This window comes from Macrotis lagotis, chromosome 2 (genome assembly GCF_037893015.1).
Source record: "Macrotis lagotis isolate mMagLag1 chromosome 2, bilby.v1.9.chrom.fasta, whole genome shotgun sequence".
NCBI lineage: Eukaryota > Metazoa > Chordata > Mammalia > Peramelemorphia > Peramelidae > Macrotis > Macrotis lagotis.
In genome coordinates this window covers 26878517-26891952 of record NC_133659.1, presented here as the reverse complement: position 1 = coordinate 26891952, position 13436 = coordinate 26878517, and the positions used below count along the sequence as shown (strand labels likewise).

The 13436-nt window shown below is 45.0% G+C and overlaps 1 protein-coding gene across 11 annotated transcripts in view; it reads left to right on the top strand.

The window, feature by feature from the left end:
• Positions 1 to 13436, top strand: part of OSBPL9 (oxysterol binding protein like 9) — a 136321-nt gene that overhangs the window by 31822 nt on the left and 91063 nt on the right. For 9 of the 11 annotated variants that reach the window (XM_074221469.1, XM_074221464.1, XM_074221459.1 and 6 more), the window contains exon 2: positions 2369 to 2419. The exons of the other annotated variants lie outside the window; for them this stretch is intronic. In XM_074221469.1, coding sequence (XP_074077570.1) covers positions 2369 to 2419 — 51 coding nt within the window. The remainder of the gene's footprint in view (positions 1 to 2368; positions 2420 to 13436) is intronic. 11 annotated transcript variants of the gene reach the window in all.

The window sequence follows — 13436 nt, the reverse complement described above, 5'->3', positions numbered from 1 at the left end:
TTCCTTATATACTATATGTGTTGCCTCTTTTATAAATAGAAATATGGACTCTTGCCACTGTCTTTCTTTTATTGATGAGGAACCTGAAACTCAAGAGGTTAAATAACTAGCCTGTTGCCATCCACCCAGAACTAGAATTTAAACCAGGTCTCCAGTCTCCAGGCTCATTCCACTGCATCAGTAGGATGATGAAAAATACAGGAGAAAGCAGAAAAGTATGACTACCTCATGACTACCTCTGTTCAAAAGCCTGGAAAAAAAGATTGGAGGGTCTTAGTGGACCCACAGCCAACATGAATGAGGAAACCATAAGAAAGGCACAGGTTACAGCTAGGGAAGTGACAGACCACATTTGTAGAATCATGTTCAGTTCTGGGCTGCCCAGGATAATGGCATCATTGGCAACCTGGAAGATTGCCTCTGTTGACAAGATACTAAAAGACCTTCAGATGGTGCCATATGAGGATTGCTTGGGAAGAGAACTCAAACATATGTTATTCACTCCACCTTAGCAAGCACTTGTTATGCCCTGTTGAGTGCCAGTCAAAGTGCCAGGGATGTGGAGATGAGAGCAGTCTGTCCTTGATGGGGTGGGAAGGAGGAGCCAGCCAGGGTCTACCTGGCCCCAGAGGGTTAGGAGATGAGGCCACCACAGGTGGCAAGTGCTGCCAATGCCAGTTCCTCTGATTCAAGGCTGTCAGGGGTGCGTTCCCCAGGTGTGCATTGTACCTCAGATACCACCAGCTGGGCAGGTCAGTCACAGCCTCTTTTTAGACTCCATTTCTCATCTGTCAAGTGTGGATCACAGGCACCTTCACCTTGCCGCAGGTGCTTCAAACACTAGATAAGTGTAACACCCAGGGCTTGTGAATGGCCAGGCTTGACCCTTTCTCTTGAAGCTTTGTCTCTGTCTACCTGAGGAAGAAAAGGGAGGGAGCAGGAGCGGGAGCAGCCTTTAGAGAGAGACCCATGGCCTGTTGATCTGGCCCTGCACTGACCGCATGGAATTCACTGGACGGAAGATTGAGTGGAAGAGGCAGTTTGTTGCTTGGAAGAGACCCCTAGATTCTGAGTGCTAGGACCTGGTTTCCATATAAGAAACCCCACCTGTGAGGAGGATAGAGAAGAGTGGGAAGACCAGATAAACTGAGAGAGAACCCAGGAAGCAGAACTGCACTCAGCCCACATTCTCTGAGCTGGGGATCTGTCTTAGCCAGGCCCCTTCTCCCCTTCCCAGCTGATCCTTGTGACCTGCATCTCCCCCCCACCCCTTAACAGTTCCCCACATGTTCTCTTTCTTATTTCTCATATTCTTTAGCTGTCTGCCTGGTGAAAATCCTTCCCATTCCTCAAAGCCTTGCTTCTCTGATGATTTTGCCCCTTAGCATTCCCTTTCACTCAGTAACTATTCTTTCTTACTTTTCTATGCTTTCTCCCCTTTTTTTTTCTTCAGTTTTTGCAAGGCAATGGGGTTAAGAGAGAGAGCATCTAAGAAAAGATCCTCTCTTGTTGCCATCTTGGTTCTGCCCCCTAGGCAGTGGAGTTAAGTGACTTGCCCAAGGCCACAGCTAGGTAATTATTAGGTGTCTGATGCCCGATTTGAACTCAGGTACTCCTGATTCCAGGACTGGTGTTCTATCCACTGCACCACCTAGCTGCCCTTGCATTCTTTTTTGGAGAAAGAAGACATGTATAGGAATATAAGTTTCTTGAGGGCAGGGACTGTAGTATTTCTTTTTTATAGACTGAGAGAGTTGCTTGGGTGAGGATGCCATCAATAGATGAGTTAAAAGAGTGAAATAAGATCCTACAAATGCTCAGTGTATACCCTGAAAGGTCTTTGTTTTTCTTAGTTATTAATTATCTTCTTATAATCCATCCCTTCCTCTGGTGTGCAGGGAGATCCAGCTCATCAAGACTTGGGGCTTTAGTTGAAGTTTTGCTTTAATGTCACTAGGCATGCCTTGAAATTGTCAGGGATTTGGGGTCCGAGCCCAGAACTGTGATCCCTGAGTCTCTGGGCCTTATTACTTTCCTCCTTTGTAAAGTGGAGGTCTCACAGGGCGCCATGAGGAAAGTGCCTCCTAAAACTGTTAGAGCTAAGCTAGAAAAAGCATCCTGTCATTATAAAAAGTTTACTAGCCTAGAAGGATAGAGAGCAGTAATACAGCAGTAATTTCCAAACCTTATTTTTAATTTCTTTATCCATTGCAAATTTAGGGTTCAGCTCTAAAATCTTATCTTTTTATCCCAAGATATTTCTGAATAGGTTACAGTAAAAAAAAAAAAATCTGTCTTATAATAGAAAATGGGCTAAATTTTATTTGTAATATAAATATTTTATTAATTGTTTTTGTTTTTCTTTCAGTCCAAGGACAAAATGATGAGAGGTTCCCGAAGAGGCTGTGTTAGACTCAGAGTAAGTAGCTTTCTTTCCTTTCTGGGAAAGCCAAGATTCAGAGGAAGCTAAACAGTGAATGGTTTGGATGCTCTGCTTTCAGAGCATCTTGTCCAGATCTCTCTGTCTTTCCCCACATCTGCCCCTTCATTGCAGATTGGCCTGCAGATTAAGTGGAAGGGTTCTTCATTCTTACATGAACTTCTGTCACCGGGGTCCATTGTGCTTTCTCTTATAACCCTTTCCTTGTTCCTCTTGTCCATCTTCTTTTAGGCTTAATCCTAGGTTCTAGACTGGATGAGTAAGGTCAGACAGAGGAGGCTCCAGACTGAGCCCACCAAAGGCAGGGAAAACAAGATGTTTCCAGATATCTTAAAAAAGAGAGACCTACAGATTTAACACAACAGCCACGGTCTTTGGTGATAAAGTGGCTCAGAGAGAATCATCAGACACACTCATGATTTTGAAAGATTGTTGCTATCCCCGTTATGTCTCACATTCATTGATCTTAATAGGTTCTTTTTGTTCATGATCGGTGTTCAATGTTTGTTCCCTTTAAGGCCTCCTTAATCATCCTGGTGAGGATGAACTGTTCCCCAAACTTTATGCCAGGAGGGTGGGTGTGTGACCTCTGACCCCAGGATAAACCTGAGCCCCTCACCAGCCGTGTGACCCAGCCAGTGACTTCCCTCTCAGGTTAACCCGGCGGTGCCTCTTGGTTGGGAAATGTTGAGACACCTTCAGAGAAATGACTGACATCAGACTCTCTGGAAGACACATATGAATCAAAGAATAGTGATCCAAGCAGAGCCAGGAGAGCACCCCACAGTGGGCCACGGAACAGTACTAAAGAGACAGACTCACATCAGGGAAATGACCTATCTTGATGCCACAAGAGTGGGGGGGAAACATATTTCCTTCCTGAAATGAGGCACAAGTTATCAAAAATACTTCTATTCATTTATTTTCTTTAACTACCCATTGTTATTTGGGAGGGGGCAGCATTACAATGATGGGGAAAAATCCAGCCATCCTCAAAAGTATTTCTGACACTCCTCCTTTTTATTTTTAAGAAGAGAAAGGTTACAGAAATAATAAGGAACAGACACTTAGTGCTCATTAGAACTTTACGTGCTCACTCTGGCAGAGGCTCCCCGTTGTTCCCCCACTTTGTGCCCAGTGCTCCCCGGGGGTGTAGCTCAGGAAACTCCCCCGCTGCCGTGAGCCACAGCTCCTAGCTCCGAGAGGCTGAAGTTCTTTCGCTCTGGCGGGCTGCCCCTCCGACCCCGGGGAGCGGAGCCTTTCTGCTCTTTTCCAGGTTACCTTGAGTAGGAGCACTGCCTCACTGGGTCCCCCTGTGGGTTCTGTCTTCCGAAAGTTTCTCATTAGTACTTTAAAATAGTGGAACTGAGATTTTAATTTGTAGTGCTGTTCTCTCTGGCTGGAAATATTCAAGCAGAGTCTAGGTGACCCATTGAGGAGACTCAGAGGAGGCTTCCTTCACTGTGGGTAAGGTTGATCTGGAAGTCCTTCCAACTCCCCGATTTGGGAATTTGTTCAAAGCCTTGGTCAAGGAGACCCCTTAGTAGGTATGGGCAGCATGTCTCTGGAGGAGAATTGTTCAAGAGAAGAGCTGATGTCAAAGGGACTATCAGATAGATGGTGACTGGAAAAAATGTTGACAGAGTGCTTGGCATCCTTCAGTGCTGCTGGGGCAGTGTTGGGCAGTGTTAGAACTCTGACAGGTTGCCCTGGGCACATCTTCTACATTGAACTTTAGAATATTATGTTTCTTTCAAGATGGCAAAGGCCTAGAGCAGGTGATGTGCCCAGGTGAGAGAAGGACAGGCACATAGACTGAATATGTGACGGGGAGCACTGTAAAATGATTCTGAGCTTTCCGTGTCCAGGGAGTTTGGGTTGGATCCCATGGCCCTGAGGAGCTTCTTAATGGTTTTGATCAGGAGTGTGGCCTGTGCTCAGACCTGTGCTTCAGGAAGTCGATTGGAGAGGGGGAGAGACTGGAAGTAGGGAGACCAAGATCGAGTCCAGACCAAATAGAACTGAAAATTGAACTAGAATGGTAGCCAGAGCAGGATTGGAGAGGAGGAATAGATGTGAGAGATGTTGTGGACTTGACCATTGACTGGATTTGAGGGAGAAAGGAAACTGAGGAGGGACTGGGTTGGCACACCTGGGTAACTAGGAGGGTGGTAGTTCCCCCAAAACAAAATGGCAGGTTTGAAGGACTGATAGGTTTTGAGGGGGATGAGTTCTGTTTTGGATATGTTGGAGATCAGTGACATGATTATTCAATTTATGAGTGACACGGAGCCAGGAGAGAGCACTAATAGATTAGATGATAGAATTGACATCTAGCAAGATGTTGATAGGTCAGGAACTGAATAGATTGAAATTTTAATAGGAATAAATCATGCACTTAATGAAGTACAAGGATGGAAAAAATGTCATACAGTGCTAGTTGACATGAAAATGACCTTAAGAGATTTAGTAGAACATTTGCTTGGACTCTGATTGTGGCTTTCCAAAAGGTGAATCCTGTTCATTAAGCAGTTAGGGGCTCACAGTGCTTGATACTGAGGACAAAAAGATGTCGTGAGGGCGGCCTCTGCCCTCCAAGAGCTTCCATTATGTGAAGACCATTTTGGAAAGTGTGGTATACAGAACATGAAGCAACACTTGCATTGTTGTTTGCCCTGGTCAGTTCAAATCTGGTTCTAGGATCCAGAATCTCAGAGAGGGATTAATATGGAACCTGTCTAGAGGGAGCAGGGCCAGAATAATGAGGGTCTTGAAACCTTGGTTTTGGAGGGATGGATATTGTGACAGCTAGCTGAAATATTTGGAAGACTATTTTAAAATAGAGGTATTTGACCTTTTTTTTTTTAGGTTTTTGAGAGGCAAATGGGGTTAAGTGGCTTGCCCAAGGCCACACAGCTAGGTAATTATTAAGTGTCTGAGACCGGATTTGAACCCAGGTACTCCTGACTCCAGGGCCGGTGCTTTATCCACTGTGCCACCTAGCCGCCCTATTTGACTTTTTCTTTTGGGTACCAAAGAGAACTAGAACCAGTGGTTAGAAGTTAGGGGCTAGATTTTATCTCTGTATAAGAAAAAAATTTCTAACTGTTTATTCTCTCCTCAAATGAAATAGTCTGTCTTAATCTAAGTAAGGAGCTACTCATTAAAATAAATATTTCAACAGACACTGGATGACCAGCTGTTAAAATTTTCTATGTCATCATTTTAAGACTTTTTTCTAATGTTTAAATTCAATGATTTTTTAAAAAAATTTCTTCTGTATGATCACCAAAATTCCAAGGAGATGTATTTAGAACTGGAAGGGACCTTAGACAACATGTATGAAGTCCTAGGCTCTTCAAGCATGCCCTTAGAAAATCCATTGCTGAATGGCAGGAACCTGATTTTTGGCTCTTCTGCTGTCTTGTCTAAGGGAATGCATCTCATCATAAGACAAAGAGCAGAATCAGGGTCTATGGGATGGCCAACCTCAGACCTGCCATCTTGCCTCTTGGGAAAGTCGGGGAATAGAGAAAAACTAGGGACTACTGGGTGGAAGTTATAGCGTGATCTATTTTTCAGTTAGTTTAAGGAAGATTTGAGGGAGTCATATTGTCCAGCAGGTAGTGAGCTGGTTGAGGAGTTAGTGGATATGGATTTGAATCTCCCTGTGGGATCTCAGGGACCCTCAGTTTCTCTGAGCCTCATCTTTCTCATCTGAAAAAAAAGAAGAGTCACACCCAAAGTACATCTGTCTTGTTAGGGCTCTTGTGAGGAAGACATTTTCCTAGCACTACTCTTATGGTGGTTCACAATCATCCCTAGAAAGAGAACTACTTTTCTCTTCCTCCTCCTCCTCCTCTTCCCAGCCCATTCATTGCTGAATGTTGTCTTTCCTGCTTCACAACATTTCCACATCTCATTCTGGGTTGGCCCTTTTCATTCCTTGTTGGAACTTTTGTTTTTACTTTGCCTTCATTTCCAAGGCTATCCCTCTCTTCCCCTCTCTCCAGAGGCCTTCTCTTTTTGATAACAATGATAAAGAAAGAAGGGAAAACACCATTCATCAAGACTAATCTATCAACTGAGTCTGATGGTAAGAGATGACAGAGAAAGTATTTGGAAAAACTTAAAAATTCTCTGTGATTTTTCAGTTGTTGTTCCACACCCACAGTCCTGATTTAGGGGCTAGAATGTGGGACCTGAAATCAGGAAGACTAGAGTTCAGATTCTGCCTCAGATGCTTCCTGTGACGCTGGCATACTTAACTGTGTGACCCTTGGCAAGGCACACTTCTCTCCACCTTGAATTTCTTATGTGCGATATGAAGAGAAGGAAGACCCCAACCTCTCCTGGGCCTCTACAAAGGAACAAAGCAGATTGACTGGCAACAGACATTTATTTATACTAAGAAGTAAGAACACAAACAAACAACCAACCCTCTGTGCCCCTCCCCTCCAGGAGCTTCCATTCTAACGGAGAAAGGAGAGAGTATGCCACACCGCTGAAGGAGTTGAAAACAGGAGAGCAGGAGGGAAGAGAAGGTGGGGACGATGGCAGAATCCTTGGAGTGAGAAGCACATTTGGGATGGCAGTGAAGTGTAATCACCCTGGGTTTGGCCCCAAGATGGGGCTCTGGAAGGAACTCCCCAATGAGAAAAGGCAGGGACTTTTTTTTTTCATTCCTTTCGGGTCAAGTATGGGCCATATGATTTCCTAGTGTTGTTCCGTTTTCATTGATGCTGTCTTTGTGTATGTGGTTTGTCGCTTCTACCTACTTCCTTCTGCATTACGCTGTCTTCCCAGAAGCCTGCCATGACCTTCCCCATTGCGTTACTCTTTCTTGTCATGTTTATTGTTTCATTACATCCACACACCACAGTTTGTTTGACTCTCGCCCAGCCACTTCCTCCTAGCCATCACTGGCATTTCCTCAGTGGTCTCGGAGTCTTTCAGTTCCATCTTCCTCTTCCATTGGCACTGCCAGGATCAGTACAAATGCCTGTTTGGCATTTAAAGCCCTTCACAGCCTCAGTTGCTCACTAAGCCCACTATGGGTCCTACCTGATGGAGACAAGTAAATGCAGAACGGAGGGAAGAGGTAGGACCCCAGAAGATTGTGCCCCAGCCAGCCTGCTAGACTGGCTCCAAGCTCCTCTCCATCCGGCACTCCAAGGTCCGACCGTGCTCCTTCCTTGCTTTTCTTCATACAGTCCTCCATTGCCCACCTTCAGGCCTTTGCCCAGCCTGCCTCTCTGTGCTTGGAATGCCCTTCCTGCTTCCTCCCTCCACTGCTTTGAGTCTTCGCTTCCGTTGGGACTCAGCCTGCATTTCCCGGATTTCCCCCTAGGAGCTCCCCTTCTCCCATCCTACCTGTTTTTTACTGTGTGTTTTGTGTTCTCGTGTTTGCAGGTTGTCTTCCTACTTAACATGGCCGGGGGCAGTTCAGACAAGGACTCGCACTTTTAGCTTTCAAAGCCCTGCAGAAACTGCCCCAGACTGCTCTTTCCAGCATCCCCCCCTCCCAGGACTTGGCCGGCCAGGCGGCCTTTCTTCTGCCCTTCACTTGGGACCTGCCCCCTCTCCCCCTACCAGCTTTTGTCGGGTCAGCCCTCATGCCCGGGCACTACACTCTCAACAAAGAAAGGCATCTCCAGGGCACAGAGTGCAGACCCTGGGGTCAAGAGGACCTGAGTTCAAGTCCAGCCTCAGACACTTCAAAACTGTGTGACCCTGGACTAGTCTTGACTGCCTTGGTTTCCTTAACTCTGAAGCAGGAATAATGCTAGGGCCTCCCTCCCAGGGCTGTTGTGAAGATCAGCTGGCTAGTAATGCTTACTACTGTTATTCTTGTTATGGGAGCCTTTCTGGTGTTCCCTGCCGAGCTCCCTGGTGGTAACTGCTTTTTGTGTGGACACCTCTGGTTTCCACAGTACAATGGAAGACCCTTGCAAGTAGGTTTCATTCTTTGTCCTTGTATGGCCAGCACCCGGTGCAGGGGTTGGTGCACAGCAAGTGCTTAATAGATGCTTGTTTTTTGATTGGTCTGTAACTTAAGCACAGTAGCCCTGAAATACAGTGGGCTCTGATGTCAGAAGCACTGCAAGCTGAGGCTAGCTGGCTGCCCAGGGTCTTGGAAGGGCTGGAGTTTTGAGTTCTGTCCTGGTTCTGAGATGCTGTGTCCTGTAAACTTTGCTAGGTAGGAGTCCTGGGAAATCATTCTGGCCTTGCAGGCCAGAAAAGCAGTGGGAGAACTGAGGAAGCTCGCTTCTTGGATTCTTCCTACCTTCAAGATAGAGAAAACTCAGCAGTGGTCTTTGGGATTCTATGGAAAAGACCCTCGTTCCAGGCCCGCACAGACCTTCCAGGAAAAGTCTGTTCAGGTGCTTTCTTGTGTCTTACCTGGTTGGCCTTGGTTCTCTCTTGTCACATCCACATTTTCTGGTGCTTCATGGGACAAAGCATATCTTATTAAAAATATTTCCATTTTGCAAGCTGATATTATATATTTTTCCTATTAGTGTCTCAGAGATCTTTGTTTTGGTAGCACTGTGGGGCTTGAATAACTTGCCCTTGCCCACACAGCGAGGCAGTGTCAGATTCCTGCCCTTGGAGTTGCAGATCCAGGTCAGAATGTCTTGTAATTTGAGTTACAGGCTAAAATTATGTGTATGTGGAGCTGCATGAGTCATTTGGTTATGTTATATCTTTTATATGAAAAGACCATGATCCATGATTGAAATGGTTGAATAGACTCTTACTGGTTCATAGTTTGAATAGCACCAGAGTCTTGTTGCAAGACTAATGGTGATTTTTTGAATGACTCTGACCTAAAGTTTATTGGTTTATGGTAGTAAAAAAAAACCTTTGATTTAATGCATAAAATTGGTTTAAGTAGAAACTTCTCTTACACTTTTCTTTTTTAAAATTTTACCTTTAGGGTGGTTTGCAATATTCCAGCTATTAGTCTTCAGGTAATAAGAGGTTTGGCCTCTCTTGTCCTTTTCTGTTTCTCAAACCTTATTAAATAAGCCCTCTGTCAGTAGCCAGGGTGAATTGGGCAGAGGCCATTGGTGCCCTGTTGCCTTGTCGATCAAATAGTAAAACCCCTCGGCTTGTTGTCAGAGCCCTGATCACCACCTGGCCCTGGCCCCCTTTGCTGTCCTTCTTGCCCTCCCATCTCTGTGTCTTTTCACTGACTGTCCCCTCAAACCTGGGATCCTCTTTCTTGACCTTCAGCAGAGACCTTTCCTGGGCTTCTGGATTTGAATGTTTTCTTTTTCAGATCACCTCCTGTCTTCTCTCTGGAAGGGGGTGTGGTGTGTACATGTGGTCTCTCTCATAGAAGGGAGGCTCCTTGAGGCAAGGGCAGAGTTCCTTCTTTGTCTCCCTGATCACAGCCACTGCCCCAGAGTACACAATCAGAGGTTGGATGCCATGACAAGCATGTGAACTGCGTTTTGATTGAGAGGGGCTGTGCTAGGTCCCCAGCCTCACTTTCTCCTCGAGCCATCTGGTCCAGTGGCCAGATATGAATCAGGCGTACTGGAGGTGACCCTGGATGTGAGGAAATCAGGGTTAAGTGCCTTGTCCAAGGTCACACACCTAGTGAGTATCAAGTATCTGGCTTTGAACTCTTGTCCTCCTGTCTCCAAGGCCAGTGCTCTATCCACTGTACCATCTAGCTGCCCAAGGGGATAGAGAAGACTGAGTTTACTGTGGAAGAGGGAAAGATGGGCACTAAGATCCCTTCCAGTTTTCAAATCCTCTGATTCCTGGGGACACAAATGAGCATAATACAACTGAGAACAGAATTGCTGCCAAGGATATAAAGTACATTGGGATTCAGTAATGGGGAATGTGTGGTTTGAGGATCAGGGCAAGGCTTCTTAGCAGATAAAGTCATGAAGCTGACTGCATGACTTGTCCATAGGATAATCAGGAGGGAGCTTAGAGACCCTCTTGTCTAGAACCCTACCAGAGAGAGAAGGAAACAAGGCCCAGATGGGAGTGAAGTTCAAACTTGGGTTTGAATCCTCCCTAGGCTCTCCTTCTGCAGTAGCTTTTGGGGTCTCAGGGTGACTGAATAGGCAGCAGAGCCAGGGTTCAGGCTCCCCAGGACCTTCATCCCCAGGGCCACCACTCCTTCTGTCCTGGTTGTCCCATGTGTGTGGGTGTGATTAGTGGAATTGAAATCCGTGGAGAGGAATAGAATGTTCCATGCCTGACTACAGATCCTAGGCTCCTGAGTTAGAGCAGGAAGGGACTTCAGAGTCCAAGTCCAGCCTTCTCCCTTTAGCAATAGGAAGCCAGAGCCCCTAGAAAGGCCCAGTGGCTTCTACACCCATAGGAAGTAGCAGAGCTGAAATTTGACCCCAGCATTCTTGATCCTAGATCTAGAATTCTTTTTAACTGCAAGTGATTTGGACAGGTGGGAGTGTAGACAAGTGTGATTGATATAGTATAAGCTTTTGTTTAGTTTGAGGAGTCTTTCAGATAATTGTACTTGTTCTAGGAATACTCTAGGTGGCAGAAATGAGGTGGAGTTTGGTCTTTATTGTACTCAGAAATTTACTGCTTCTGATGAACTTAATCTTTCATGTAGCAAACATTTTTCCTTTTAATCAGTTTCTATAATTAACCTTCAACATCTACCTGAAATCATAAACCATAATCCTATTTTAAGTTTTTTATTCAGAAATATAGTTTGATATTATCTAAATACAGACCAGGGAAAGAGTAAAGGAATTATAGCAGTTGAGGCTGGTGGTCATGAAGACTGCCACTGGCCTGGTCACTTTTGGCAAGACAGGTTGGAGGTAAAAGATACTGCAGAGTTAGAATCAACAGGACTTAGTGAGTCTTTCTTGCCCCTAAATATCTCAAGCCAAAGAGTCAGGTGATTAGTGAGGTAATCTAGTGTCCTATGGGTCTCTCCCTAAGGTCTCTCATTTTTATCATTGATCTGAAAGAAGACAGAATTGGGTAGGACAATTAATACGTTAAATGCTAGAATTGAGATTAAAAATGATCTTAACAGGCAAAGAACTCTGGGCCCAAACCCCCAAAATGAAATTTAAGATGGATAAACACATATCCTACATTTAGATTCAAGAAATTGATTGTATGAGTTTATGATAGAAAAGACAAGAGTTGGGGCAGCTAGGTGGTGCAGTGGATAGAGCACCGGCCCTGGAGTCAGGAGTACCTGGGTTCAAATCCGGCCTCAGGCACTTAATAATGACCTAGCTGTGTGACTCTGGGCAACCCATTTAACCCCATTTGCCTTGCAAAAAAGAAAAAGAAAAAAAGAAAAGACAAGAGTCATCACCCCCGAATTGACTGGGACCTTTGAGACTGTTGCATCACTATTGTAGAGAGCCTGCATCTGAATAAGAATATTTTCCACCACCTTTTTTTTAAGGTTTTTTTTTTGTAAGGCAAATGGGGTTAAGTGGCTTGCCCAAGGCCACACAGCTAGGTCGTTATTAAGTGCCTGAGACCGGATTTGAACCCAGGTACTCCTGACTCCAGGACCAGTGCTTTAGCCACTACGCCACCTAACCACCCTCCACCACCTTCTTGATGAATAGTCATCTATTCTTTGCTAAGAAAACGCCAGTCCTCCCAAAGCAGCCCATTTCACTTTGGGAAGTGTTTCCAGTTTACCTCTCACCTGGTATCAGTGTTCCTAAAGTAGTTCTGCCCTTTGGGCCAAGAAGAACAAGCCTAATCTTTCTTTTCAGTGGTAGTCATTGTGATTCTTGTGGCTAGTTGTCCTGCCTGCCCTTCCCTCCCTCTCCCTACACCCTCGTGCTCCCCTCACCCCTGCCCTCTCCAGGCTCAGTATGTTCAGTTCCTTCATCTGTTCCTCATACACCATCATGATCACCCTCCTTTGGAAGTTCTTCAGGCAATAAGACTTAGACACGATGGGGTCTGGCTTAGAGCTGAAGACGTTGGGACTGCCACCTTATTTTTTCTGGAAGACACTAAGGTGTGATGGACAGAGGACTAGCTTTGGGGGTCAGTTCAAGCCTTGTATGGACCATGGTCCAGGCAGATAGGCCCAGGAGCCTTCTCATATTAAGGTTCTGGAGATACCACATATTAAGCGAGTTTCTTAGACCAGGGTCTCCTGCCTTTCTAGGCAGGTTAAAATCACATTAGCTTTGTTGGCTGCAATCTTGTACTGTTGACTCATTGAATTTGTTCCTGCAGACTCCTAGATCTTTCTGCTCATCTGCTGACGAGTCACTTCCTACCTTTTCTGTGTTCTATTTGTGAAGTTCAATTTTTTTTTTAGATTTTTTTTTTTCAAGGCAATGGGGTTAAGTGGCTTGCCCAAGGCCACACAGCTAGGTAATTATTAAGTGTCTGAGGCCAGATTTGAACTCAGGTACTCCTGACTCCAGGGCCGGTGCTCTATTCACTGCGCCACCTAGCCGCCCCGAAGTTCAATTTTTTAAAGTTCAGCTCAAAATATGTTTATAGTAGTTAATGTTTTTATCTTTTAGATATGGGGAAGAGCGAGAAAATGAAGCTTGAAAGGTCAGAACTGGGTAGTTAGAGGGAAGTGAGCCCAACTTAGCGTCTCCAAGGACTTCCAAATTACCGAAGCAGCACAGTGTTTATCTGGCATGTTTATAAAGTGTAGACTAGGAATGGGAGCTAGAGAGGTATCCTTCAGTGGGGAAGATTTTGGATTATTATTATAAATTAATATATAGTTCCAAATTACCGAAGCAGCACAGTGTTTATTTGGCATGTTTATAAAGTGTAGACCAGGAATGGGAGCTAGAGAGGTATCCTTCAGTGGAGAAGATTTTGGATTATTATTATAAATTAATATATAGATGAGCAAGTTTTCACTAAGTATTTTTTATGGGTTAGGCACCAGGGTACGGGAGACAGTGAGTGATGACATTTTAACATGTTCATCTATCAGTATGTACAGAACAAATATGTACATAACTGTCTATCACCAAGGGTGTGT